General features: G+C 36.7%; 1 protein-coding gene across 1 annotated transcript in view; it reads right to left on the bottom strand.

Annotated features, from left to right (window-relative positions):
- Nucleotides 1-259: 259 nt before the first annotated feature.
- Nucleotides 260-11,985, bottom strand: part of LOC133575641 (epidermal retinol dehydrogenase 2-like) — a 36,330-nt gene continuing 24,604 nt past the window's right edge. Inside the window, exon 7 of the mRNA XM_061928337.1 lies at nucleotides 260-687. Coding sequence (XP_061784321.1) covers nucleotides 591-687 — 97 coding nt within the window. The 3' untranslated portion in view covers nucleotides 260-590. The remainder of the gene's footprint in view (nucleotides 688-11,985) is intronic.

Below are 11,985 nucleotides of genomic sequence, written 5' to 3'. Positions count from 1 at the left end.
TAACATGTTAATTACAAATTAATAACATAAAACTGTAAAATGGTAATGACATAAACTATAATTAACAAAAAATGTTTGCATCACAAACAATTGGGACAAGTTTGGAGGGAATCTGACAAGGTGGGAGCTTGTTATGAATAATAACACGTTAATTACACGTTAATAACAAGTTTTTGTCATTACCATTTTACGTTATTAACGTGTTGTTGTTCATAACAAGCTCCCACCTTGTCAGATTCCCTCCAAACTTGTCCCCATTGTTTGTGATGCAAACATTTTTTGTCTATTATAGTTTTTATACATGAATAATAACACGTTAATAACAGAAAAGTGTAGAATGTTAATGACGAGTTTGGGGTTCCGACTTCACGCGGGCGACAAGGAGACGTGTATGACGAGTGGAATGATGATTGGGAATAAATTGAGGTAGGAAGAAGAAGAAGGTGATTAGTGATTACTCCTCATAAACAAGGAGAGTCCCACTTTGAAATGTCATGCAGGAAGTGGGCGAGAAGAAAGTAGAGTTATTACCTTCCACTCTCCTCTCCTTTGATACTCTCGCCTCACTTTTACCACTTTTTTTTTTTAAATCACGCCTGCTTTTTGTTCTTCCCCTTGAAGTTGTCCATGACGTTGAAGACCCCCAGGTAGTGACCCAGCAGGATGCCTTGCTTCATGGGCAGGATGCTGGGGGAGAAAAGATGGACGTGTTTGGTTGGAAGAGAGACTAGAAACATTTTTGATAACACGAACGTCGAGGAGGAAGAGTTAGGGATGCATGGGATTCTGGGTATTTGTTCTGTTGGTGTTGGTGTGGATGTTCTCCCGAAATGTGTTTGTCATTCTTGTTTGGTGTGGGTTCACAGTGTGGCGCATATTTGTAACAGTGTTATAGTTGTTTATACGGCCACCGTCAGTGTGATCTGTATGGCTGTTGAAATCCGGAAGACTCCCGGGAAAATCGGGAGGGTTGGCAAGAATGCAGCTGAGTCAGAGTCAGAGTGGTCAAAGAGCCGGCATGCGGCTCCGGAGCCGCGGGTTGCCGACCCCTGGAATAGACGGACCTTGGATCCCTCAGGCGGTACTGCATCAAAAAGCGACACCGGTGTGTAAAGGATATCACCACATGGGCTCGGGAAGACTTCAGAAAACCACTGTCGGTAACTAGAGTTGGTCGCTACACCTGTAAGTGCAAGTTAAAACTAGGGATGGTGTTCGAAACCGATTTTGGACCATACGTGGCGTGAAGGGGAAATACATGATTTATTTAAACACTATAAATACAAAACGAGGAAGTAAACAAAAGGCGCGCACAATGGCGGAGAACAAACTATGAAACCAAACACTTGCACAAAGGCAGAAACTATGAACAACAAAAAACACTAACTGTGGCTTAATAAACAAAAACGTACTTGGCATGGAACCGGCATGAAAAAAGAGCAGCAAGGGATCATAAGGGTGTGTGGAGAGTGTGCAGAAGCATAAATGCGGGGATGTCGTCAGAACGACAAACTGAAGACAATGAACTTAAATACTATAGACATGATTAACGAAAACAGGTGCGTGACTCAAAACGTGAAACAGGTGCGTGACGTGACAGGTGAAAACTAATGGGTTGCTATGGTGACAAACAAGAGTGCACAATGAGTCCAAACGTGGAACAGGTGAAACTAATGGGTAATCATGGAAACAAGACAAGGGAGTGAAAAGCCAGAAACTAAAGAGTCCAACAACTAAAACAAAACATGACTAAAACAAAACATGATTACACAGACATGACAGTGTCTAATGCTTAAACCAAAAATAAACAAAAGGTAAATGCCCCCTAAGAAAAGGCTTAGGGAAGGCTATGCAGAATGAGACTAAAACCGAACGCTGGACGACAGCAAAGACTTACTGCGGAGCAAAGACGGTGTCCGAACATGACAATCAACATTGTCCCCCCAAAAGAAGGATAAAAAATAACTGAAAATTTTTTGATTGCTAATACAAAGTAGATGCGGGAAATATCGCTCAAAGGAAGACATGAAACACGAGATGTCCGATATTACCGGCCGTTAAATGCTTTAAAATGTAATATCGGAAATTATCGGTATCGTTTTTTTTAATTATCGGTATCGTTTTTATTTTTTTTTTATTTACACTCATTCACACAAAAGGGTTGTTTCTTTCTGTTATTAATATTCTGGTAGGTTCCTACATTATATATCAATACAGTCTGCAGGGATACATGATTGGTCCACTAATAGTACTAACCTTTAACACTTAATTGTACTCATTTTCATTCATTACTCGTTTCTATGTAACTGTTTTTATATTGTTTTACTTTCTTTTATTATTCAAGAAAATGTTTTTAATTTATTTATCTTATTTTATTTTATTTTTAATTTTTTTAAATGACCTTATCTTCACCATACCTGGTTGTCCAAATTAGGCATAATAATGTGTTAATTCCACGACTGTATATATCAGTATCGGTTGATATCGGTATCGGTAATTAAGCGTTGGACAATATCGGATAAGAAAAGAACCGATTCCATGGACTCGAATCCCTTTTTGAGAACCGGTCATCGAGGCCACTATAGTAAAGAAAAAGAGTTGGTTCTTTATTCGAATCCCGTCCCACAGGAAATGCCCTGTGGGACATCACAGGAAATGACGTAGGCGGCAGTTACAGAAAGCAGCAAAAATAATGGACCGGAAAAAACAATATTTATTTATTTATTTTATTTTTTTCTTATAAAATAAAATGAGCTTTTGTTAAACCAAATATTGTGTGTTTTTTTCCATACACAACAACATATCTGGATTCGATAAGAGAATCGATAAGGAATCGGTTCGATAAAGAGGATTCAATAATGGGCTCGAACTCGATAATTTCTTATCAAACATCATCCCTAGTTAAAACTACTATGCAAAGCAACAGCCATTTATCAACAACACCCGGAAACGCCGTCGGCTTCGCTGGGCCCCGAGCTCATCTAAGATGGACTGATGCAAAGTGGAAAAGCGTTCTATGGTCTGACGAGTCCACGTTTTGTAGTTTTTTATATTACACTAATTTTATTTGTAACCTACAACACAAAGCTAACATGTTTTGTTCCGCTAGCTTAGCGAATATTGACATACATTGCTTTTAGCATCTTTAATGTCGAAAAAAAGTCAAAATGGCAGAAGGATATTTCATGTATTTTGTGTCTATTCGGTCAAAGAAATGAATACAAATTTATGGAACAAAACCTTCATAAAAAATTTTTTTTTTTAAATCAGCATTTTGTTCTTTAATTTGTCCTCTGAAGGTGAGAATTCATTAACTAGTAGTCAGTCAGTAACTACAGTTGGTCGCGACATCTGTAAGTGCAAGTTAAAACTCTACTATGCAAAGGCCACAGCCATTTATCAACAACACCCGGAAACGCCGCCGGCTTCGCTGGGCCCCGAGCTCATCTAAGATGGACTGATGCAAAGTGGAAAAGCGTTCTGTGGTCTGACGAGTCCACGTTTTGTAGTTTTTTATATTTCACTAATTTTATTTGTAACCTACGACACAAAGCTAACATGTTTTGTTCCGCTAGCTTAGCGAATATTGGCATACATTGCTTTTAGCATCTTTAATGTCGAAAAAAAGTCAAAAAGGCAGAAGGATATTTCATGTATTTTGTGTCTATTCGGTAAAATAAATGAATACAAATTTATGGAACAAAACCTTCATAAAAAAAATTCTGCATTTTGTTATTTAATTTGTCCTCTGAAGGTGAGAATTCATTAACTAGTAGTCAGTCAGTAACTACAGTTGGTCGCGACATCTGCAAGTGCAAGTTAAAACTCTACTATGCAAGGCCACAGCCATTTATCAACAACACCCGGAAACGCCGCCGGCTTCGCTGGGCCCCGAACTCATCTAAGATGGACTGATGCAAAGTGGAAAAGTGTTCTGTGGTCTGACGAGTCCACGTTTTGTAGTTTTTTTATATTACACTAATTTTATTTGTAACCTACAACACAAAGCTAACATGTTTTGTTCCGCTAGCTTAGCGAATATTGACATACATTGCTTTTAGCATCTTTAATGTCGAAAAAAAGTCAAAATGGCAGAAAGATATTTAATGTATTTTGTGTCTATTCGGTAAAAGAAATGAATACAAATTTATGGAACAAAACCCTCATAAAAATTTTTTAAAAATCAGCATTTTGTTATTTAATTTGTCCTCTGAAGGTGAGAATTCATTAACTAGTAGTCAGTCAGTAACTACAGTTGGTCGCGACATCTGCAAGTGCAAGTTAAAACTCTACTATGCAAGGCCACAGCCATTTATCAACAACACCCGGAAACGCCGCCGGCTTCGCTGGGCCCCGAGCTCATCTAAGATGGACTGATGCAAAGTGGAAAAGTGTTCTGTGGTCTGACAAGTCCACATTTTGTAGTTTTTTATTTTTCACTAATTTTATTTGTAACCTACAACACAAAGCTAACATGTTTTGTTCCGCTAGCTTAGCGAATATTGACATACATTGCTTTTAGCATCTTTAATGTCGAAAAAAAGTCAAAATGGCAGAAGGATATTTAATGTATTTTGTGTCTATTCGGTAAAAGAAATGAATACAAATTTATGGAACAAAACCTTCATAAAAATTTTTTTTTTTAAAAATCAGCATTTTGTTATTTAATTTGTCCTCTGAAGGTGAGAATTCATTAACTAGTAGTCAGTCAGTAACTACAGTTGGTCGCGACATCTGTAAGTGCAAGTTAAAACTCTACTATGCAAAGCCACAGTTATTTATCAACAACACCCGGAAACGCCGTCGGCTTCGCTGGGCCCCGAGCTCATCTAAGATGGACTGATGCAAAGTGGAAAAGTGTTCTGTGGTCTGACGAGTCCACGTTTTGTAGTTTTTTTATATTACACTAATTTTATTTGTAACCTACGACACAAAGCTAACATGTTTTGTTCCGCCAGCTTAGCGAATATTGACATACATTGCTTTTAGCATCTTTAATGTCGAAAATGTGTCAAAATGGCAGAATGATATTTCATGTATTTTGTGTCTATTCGGTCAAAGAAATGAATACAAATTTATGGAACAAAATCTTCATAAAAATTTTTTTTTTTAAAAATCAGCATTTTGTTATTTAATTTGTCCTCTGAAGGTGAGAATTCATTAACTAGTAGTCAGTCAGTAACTACAGTTGGTTGCGACATCTGCAAGTGCAAGTTAAAACTCTACTATGCAAGGCCACAGCCATTTATCAACAACACCCGGAAACGCCGCCGGCTTCGCTGGGCCCCGAGCTCATCTAAGATGGACTGATGCAAAGTGGAAAAGTGTTCTGTGGTCTGACGAGTCCACGTTTTGTAGTTTTTTTATATTACACTAATTTTATTCGTAACCTACAACACAAAGCTAACATGTTTTGTTCCGCTAGCTTAGCGAATATTGACATACATTGCTTTTAGCATCTTTAATGTCGAAAAAAAGTCAAAATGGCAGAAAGATATTTAATGTATTTTGTGTCTATTCGGTAAAAGAAATGAATACAAACTTATGGAACAAAACCTTCATAAAAAAAAATTAAAAAAAATCAGCATTTTGTTATTTAATTTGTCCTCTGAAGGTGAAAATTCATTAACTAGTAGTCAGTCAGTAACTACAGTTGGTCGCGACATCTGCAAGTGCAAGTTAAAACTCTACTATGCAAAGGCCACAGCCATTTATCAACAACACCCGGAAACGCCGTCGGCTTCGCTGGGCCCCGAGCTCATCTAAGATGGACTGATGCAAAGTGGAAAAGTGTTCTGTGGTCTGACAAGTCCACATTTTGTAGTTTTTTATTTTTCACTAATTTTATTTGTAACCTACAACACAAAGCTAACATGTTTTGTTCCGCTAGCTTAGCGAATATTGACATACATTGCTTTTAGCATCTTTAATGTCGAAAAAAAGTCAAAATGGCAGAAGGATATTTAATGTATTTTGTGTCTATTCGGTAAAAGAAATGAATACAAATTTATGGAACAAAACCTTCATAAAATTTTTTTTTTTTAAAAATCAGCATTTTGTTATTTAATTTGTCCTCTGAAGGTGAGAATTTATTAACTAGTAGTCAGTCAGTAACTACAGTTGGTCGCGACATCTGTAAGTGCAAGTTAAAACTCTACTATGCAAAGGCCACAGCCATTTATCAACAACACCCGGAAACGCCGCCGGCTTCGCTTGGCCCCGAGCTCATCTAAGATGGACTGATGCAAAGTGGAAAAGTGTTCTGTGGTCTGACGAGTCCACGTTTTGTAGTTTTTTTATATTACACTAATTTTATTTGTAACCTACAACACAAAGCTAACATGTTTTGTTCCGCCAGCTTAGCGAATATTGACATACATTGCTTTTAGCATCTTTAATGTCGAAAAAAAGTCAAAATGGCAGAAGGATATTTAATGTATTTTGTGTCTATTCGGTAAAAGAAATGAATACAAATTTATGGAACAAAACCTTCATAAAAAAAATTCTGCATTTTGTTATTTAATTTGTCCTCTGAAGGTGAGAATTCATTAACTAGTAGTCAGTCAGTAACTACAGTTGGTCGCGACATCTGTAAGTGCAAGTTAAAACTCTACTACGCAAAGGCCAAAGCCATTTATCAACAACACCCGGAAACGCCGCCGGCTTCGCTGGGCCCGAGCTCATCTAAGATGGACTGATGCAAAGTGGAAAAGTGTTCTGTGGTCTGACGAGTCCACGTTTTGTAGTTTTTTTATATTACACAAATTTTATTTGTAACCTACAACACAAAGCTAACATGTTTTGTTCCGCTAGCTTAGCGAATATTGACATACATTGCTTTTAGCATCTTTAATGTCGAAAAAAAGTCAAAATGGCAGAAGGATATTTCATGTATTTTGTGTCTATTCGGTAAAAGAAATGAATACAAATTTATGGAACAAAACCCACATAAAAAAAATAATAATTCTGCATTTTGTTATTTAATTTGTCCTCTGAAGGTGAGAATTCATTAACTAGTAGTCAGTCAGTAACTACAGTTGGTTGCGACATCTGTAAGTGCAAGTTAAAACTCTACTATGCAAGGCCACAGTTATTTATCAACAACACCCGGAAACGCCGTCGGCTTCGCTGGGCCCCGAGCTCATCTAAGATGGACTGACGCAAAGTGGAAAAGTGTTATGTGGTCTGACGAGTCCACATTTTGTAGTTTTTTATTTTTCACTAATTTTATTTGTAACCTACGACACAAAGCTAACATGTTTTGTTCCGCTAGCTTAGCGAATATTGACATACATTGCTTTTAGCATCTTTAATGTCGAAAAAAAGTCAAAATGGCAGAAGGATATTTCATGTATTTTGTGTCTATTCGGTAAAAGAAATGAATACAAATTTATGGAACAAAACCTTCATAAAAAAAAAAATAAAAAAAATCAGCATTTTGTTATTTAATTTGTCCTCTGAAGGTGAGAATTCATTAACTAGTAGTCAGTCAGTAACTACAGTTGGTCGCGACATCTGTAAAAGCAAGTTAAAACTCTACTATGCAAGGCCACAGCCATTTATCAACAACACCCGGAAACGCCGCCGGCTTTGCTGGGCCCCGAGCTCATCTAAGATGGACTGATGCAAAGTGGAAAAGTGTTCTGTGGTCTGACGAGTCCACGTTTTGTAGTTTTTTATATTGCACTAATTTTATTTGTAACCTACAACACAAAGCTAACATGTTTTGTTCCGCTAGCTTAGCGAATATTGACATACATTGCTTTTAGCATCTTTAATGTCGAAAAAAAGTCAAAATGGCAGAATGATATTTCATGTATTTTGTGTCTATTCGGTAAAAGAAATGAATACAAATTTATGGAACAAAACCTTCATAAAAATTTTTTTTTTAAAAATCAGCATTTTGTTATTTAATTTGTCCTCTGAAGGTGAGAATTCATTAACTAGTAGTCAGTCAGTAACTACAGTTGGTCGCGACATCTGTAAGTGCAAGTTAAATCTCTACTATGCAAAGGCCACAGCCATTTATCAACAACACCCGGAAACGCCGTCGGCTTCGCTGGGCCCCGAGCTCATCTAAGATGGACTGATGCAAAGTGGAAAAGTGTTCTGTGGTCTGACGAGTCCACGTTTTGTAGTTTTTTTATATTTCACTAATTTTATTTGTAACCTACAACACAAAGCTAACATGTTTTGTTCCGCCAGCTTAGCGAATATTGACATACATTGCTTTTAGCATCTTTAATGTCGAAAAAAAGTCAAAATGGCAGAATGATATTTCATGTATTTTGTGTCTATTCGGTAAAAGAAATGAATACAAATTTATGGAACAAAACCTTCATAAAAAAAATATTAAAAAAATCAGCATTTTGTTATTTAATTTGTCCTCTGAAGGTGAGAATTCATTAACTAGTAGTCAGTCAGTAACTACAGTTGGTCGCGACATCTGCAAGTGCAAGTTAAAACTCTACAATGCAAAGCCACAGTTATTTATCAACAACACCCGGAAACGCCGCCGGCTTCGCTGGGCCCCGAGCTCATCTAAGATGGACTGATGCAAAGTGGAAAAGTGTTCTGTGGTCTGACGAGTCCACGTTTTGTAGTTTTTTATATTACACTAATTTTATTTGTAACCTGCAACACAAAGCTAACATGTTTTGTTCCGCTAGCTTCGCGAATATTGACATACATTGCTTTTAGCATCTTTAATGTCGAAAAAAAGTCAAAATGGCAGAAGGATATTTAATGTATTTTGTGTCTATTCGGTCAAAGAAATGAATACAAATTTATGGAACAAAACCTTCATAAAAAAAAAAAATAAATCAGCATTTTGCTATTTAATTTGTCCTCTGAAGGTGAGAATTCATTAACTAGTAGTCAGTCAGTAACTACAGTTGGTCGCGACATCTGTAAGTGCAAGTTAAAACTCTACTATGCAAAGCCACAGTTATTTATCAACAACACCCGGAAACGCCGCTGGCTTCGCTGGGCCCCGAGCTCATCTAAGATGGACTGATGCAAAGTGGAAAAGCGTTCTATGGTCTGACGAGTCCACGTTTTGTAGTTTTTTTATATTACACTAATTTTATTTGTAACCTACAACACAAAGCTAACATGTTTTGTTCCGCTAGCATAGCGAATATTGACATACATTGCTTTTAGCATCTTTAATGTCGAAAATGTGTCAAAATGGCAGAAAGATATTTCATGTATTTTGTGTCTATTCGGTCAAAGAAATGAATACAAATTTATGGAACAAAACCTTCATAAAAAAATTTTTTTTTTAAATCAGCATTTTGTTATTTAATTTGTCCTCTGAAGGTGAGAATTCATTAACTAGTAGTCAGTCAGTAACTACAGTTGGTCGCGACATCTGCAAGTGCAAGTTAAAACTCTACTATGCAAAGGCCACAGCCATTTATCAACAACACCCGGAAACGCCGCCGGCTTCGCTGGGCCCCGAGCTCATCTAAGATGGACTGATGCAAAGTGGAAAAGTGTTCTGTGGTCTGACAAGTCCACATTTTGTAGTTTTTTATTTTTCACTAATTTTATTTGTAACCTACAACACAAAGCTAACATGTTTTGTTCCGCTAGCTTAGCGAATATTGACATACATTGCTTTTAGCATCTTTAATGTCGAAAAAAAGTCAAAATGGCAGAAGGATATTTCATGTATTTTGTGTCTATTCGGTAAAAGAAATGAATACAAATTAATGGAACAAAACCTTCATAAAAAAAAATAAAAAAATCAGCATTTTGTTATTTAATTTGTCCTTTGAAGGTGAGAATTCATTAACTAGTAGTCAGTCAGTAACTACAGTTGGTCGCGACATCTGTAAGTGCAAGTTAAAACTCTACTATGCAAAGGCCACAGCCATTTATCAACAACACCCGGAAACGCCGCCGGCTTCGCTGGGCCCCGAGCTCATCTAAGATGGACTGATGCAAAGTGGAAAAGTGTTCTGTGGTCTGACAAGTCCACATTTTGTAGTTTTTTATTTTTCACTAATTTTATTTGTAACCTACAACACAAAGCTAACATGTTTTGTTCCGCTAGCTTAGCGAATATTGACATACATTGCTTTTAGCATCTTTAATGTCGAAAAAAAGTCAAAATGGCAGAAGGATATTTCATGTATTTTGTGTCTATTCGGTAAAAGAAATGAATACAAATTTATGGAACAAAACCTTCATAAAAATAAAAAAAAATCAGCATTTTGTTATTTAATTTGTCCTCTGAAAGTGAGAATTCATTAACTAGTAGTCAGTCAGTAACTACAGTTGGTCGCGACATCTGTAAGTGCAAGTTAAAACTCTACTATGCAAAGCCACAGTTATTTATCAACAACACCCGGAAACGCCGCCGGCTTCGCTGGGCCCCAAGCTCATCTAAGATGGACTGATGCAAAGTGGAAAAGTGTTCTGTGGTCTGACGAGTCCACGTTTTGTAGTTTTTTTATATTTCACTAATTTTATTTGTAACCTACAACACAAAGCTAACATGTTTTGTTCCGCTAGCTTAGCGAATATTGACATACATTGCTTTTAGCATCTTTAATGTCGAAAAAAAAGTCAAAATGGCAGAAGGATATTTCATGTATTTTGTGTCTATTCGGTAAAAGAAATGAATACAAATTTATGGAACAAAACCTTCATAAAAATTTTTTTTTTAAATCAGCATTTTGTTCTTTAATTTGTCCTCTGAAGGTGAGAATTCATTAACTAGTTGTCAGTCAGTAACTACAGTTGGTCGCGACATCTGTAAGTGCAAGTTAAAACTCTACTATGCAAAGGCCACAGCCATTTATCAACAACACCCGGAAACGCCGTCGGCTTCGCTGGGCCCCGAGCTCATCTAAGATGGACTGATGCAAAGTGGAAAAGTGTTCTGTGGTCTGACGAGTCCACGTTTTGTAGTTTTTTTTATATTTCACTAATTTTATTTGTAACCTTCAACACAAAGCTAACATGTTTTGTTCCGCTAGCTTAGCGAATATTGACATACATTGCTTTTAGCATCTTTAATGTCGAAAAAAAAGTCAAAATGGCAGAAGGATATTTCATGTATTTTGTGTCTATTCGGTAAAAGAAATGAATACAAATTTATGGAACAAAACCTTCATAAAATTTTTTTTTTTTTTTTTAAATCAGCATTTTGTTATTTAATTTGTCCTCTGAAGGTGAGAATTCATTAACTAGTAGTCAGTCAGTAACTACAGTTGGTCGCGACATCTGTAAGTGCAAGTTAAAACTCTACTATGCAAGGCCACAGCCATTTATCAACAACACCCGGAAACGCCGTCGGCTTCGCTGGGGCCCGAGCTCATCTATGATGGACTGATGCAAAGTGGAAAAGTGTTCTGTGGTCTGACGAGTCCACGTTTTGTAGTTTTTTTATATTACACTAATTTTATTTGTAACCTACGACACAAAGCTAACATGTTTTGTTCCGCTAGCTTAGCGAATATTGACATACATTGCTTTTAGCATCTTTAATGTCGAAAATTTGTCAAAATGGCAGAAAGATGTTTAATGTATTTTGTGTCTATTCGGTAAAATAAATGAATACAAATTTATGGAACAAAACCTTCATAAAAATTTTTTTTTTTTAAATCAGCATTTTGTTATTTAATTTGTTTTCTGAAGGTGAGAATTCATTAACTAGTAGTCAGTCAGTAACTACAGTTGGTCACGACATCTGCAAGTGCAAGTTAAAACTCTACTATGCAAGGCCACAGCCATTTATCAACAACACCCGGAAACGCCGCCGGCTTCGCTGGGCCCCGAACTCATCTAAGATGGACTGATGCAAAGTGGAAAAGTGTTCTGTGGTCTGACGAGTCCACGTTTTGTAGTTTTTTTATATTACACTAATTTTATTTGTAACCTACAACACAAAGCTAACATGTTTTGTTCCGCTAGCTTAGCGAATATTGACATACTTTGCTTTGAGCATCTTTAATGTCGAAAAAAAGTCAAAAT

Source organism: Nerophis lumbriciformis, linkage group LG33, assembly GCF_033978685.3.
Source record: "Nerophis lumbriciformis linkage group LG33, RoL_Nlum_v2.1, whole genome shotgun sequence".
NCBI lineage: Eukaryota > Metazoa > Chordata > Actinopteri > Syngnathiformes > Syngnathidae > Nerophis > Nerophis lumbriciformis.
The sequence above is the reverse complement of the archived record's forward strand: the minus strand, read 5'-3'. Positions and strand labels throughout refer to the sequence as shown.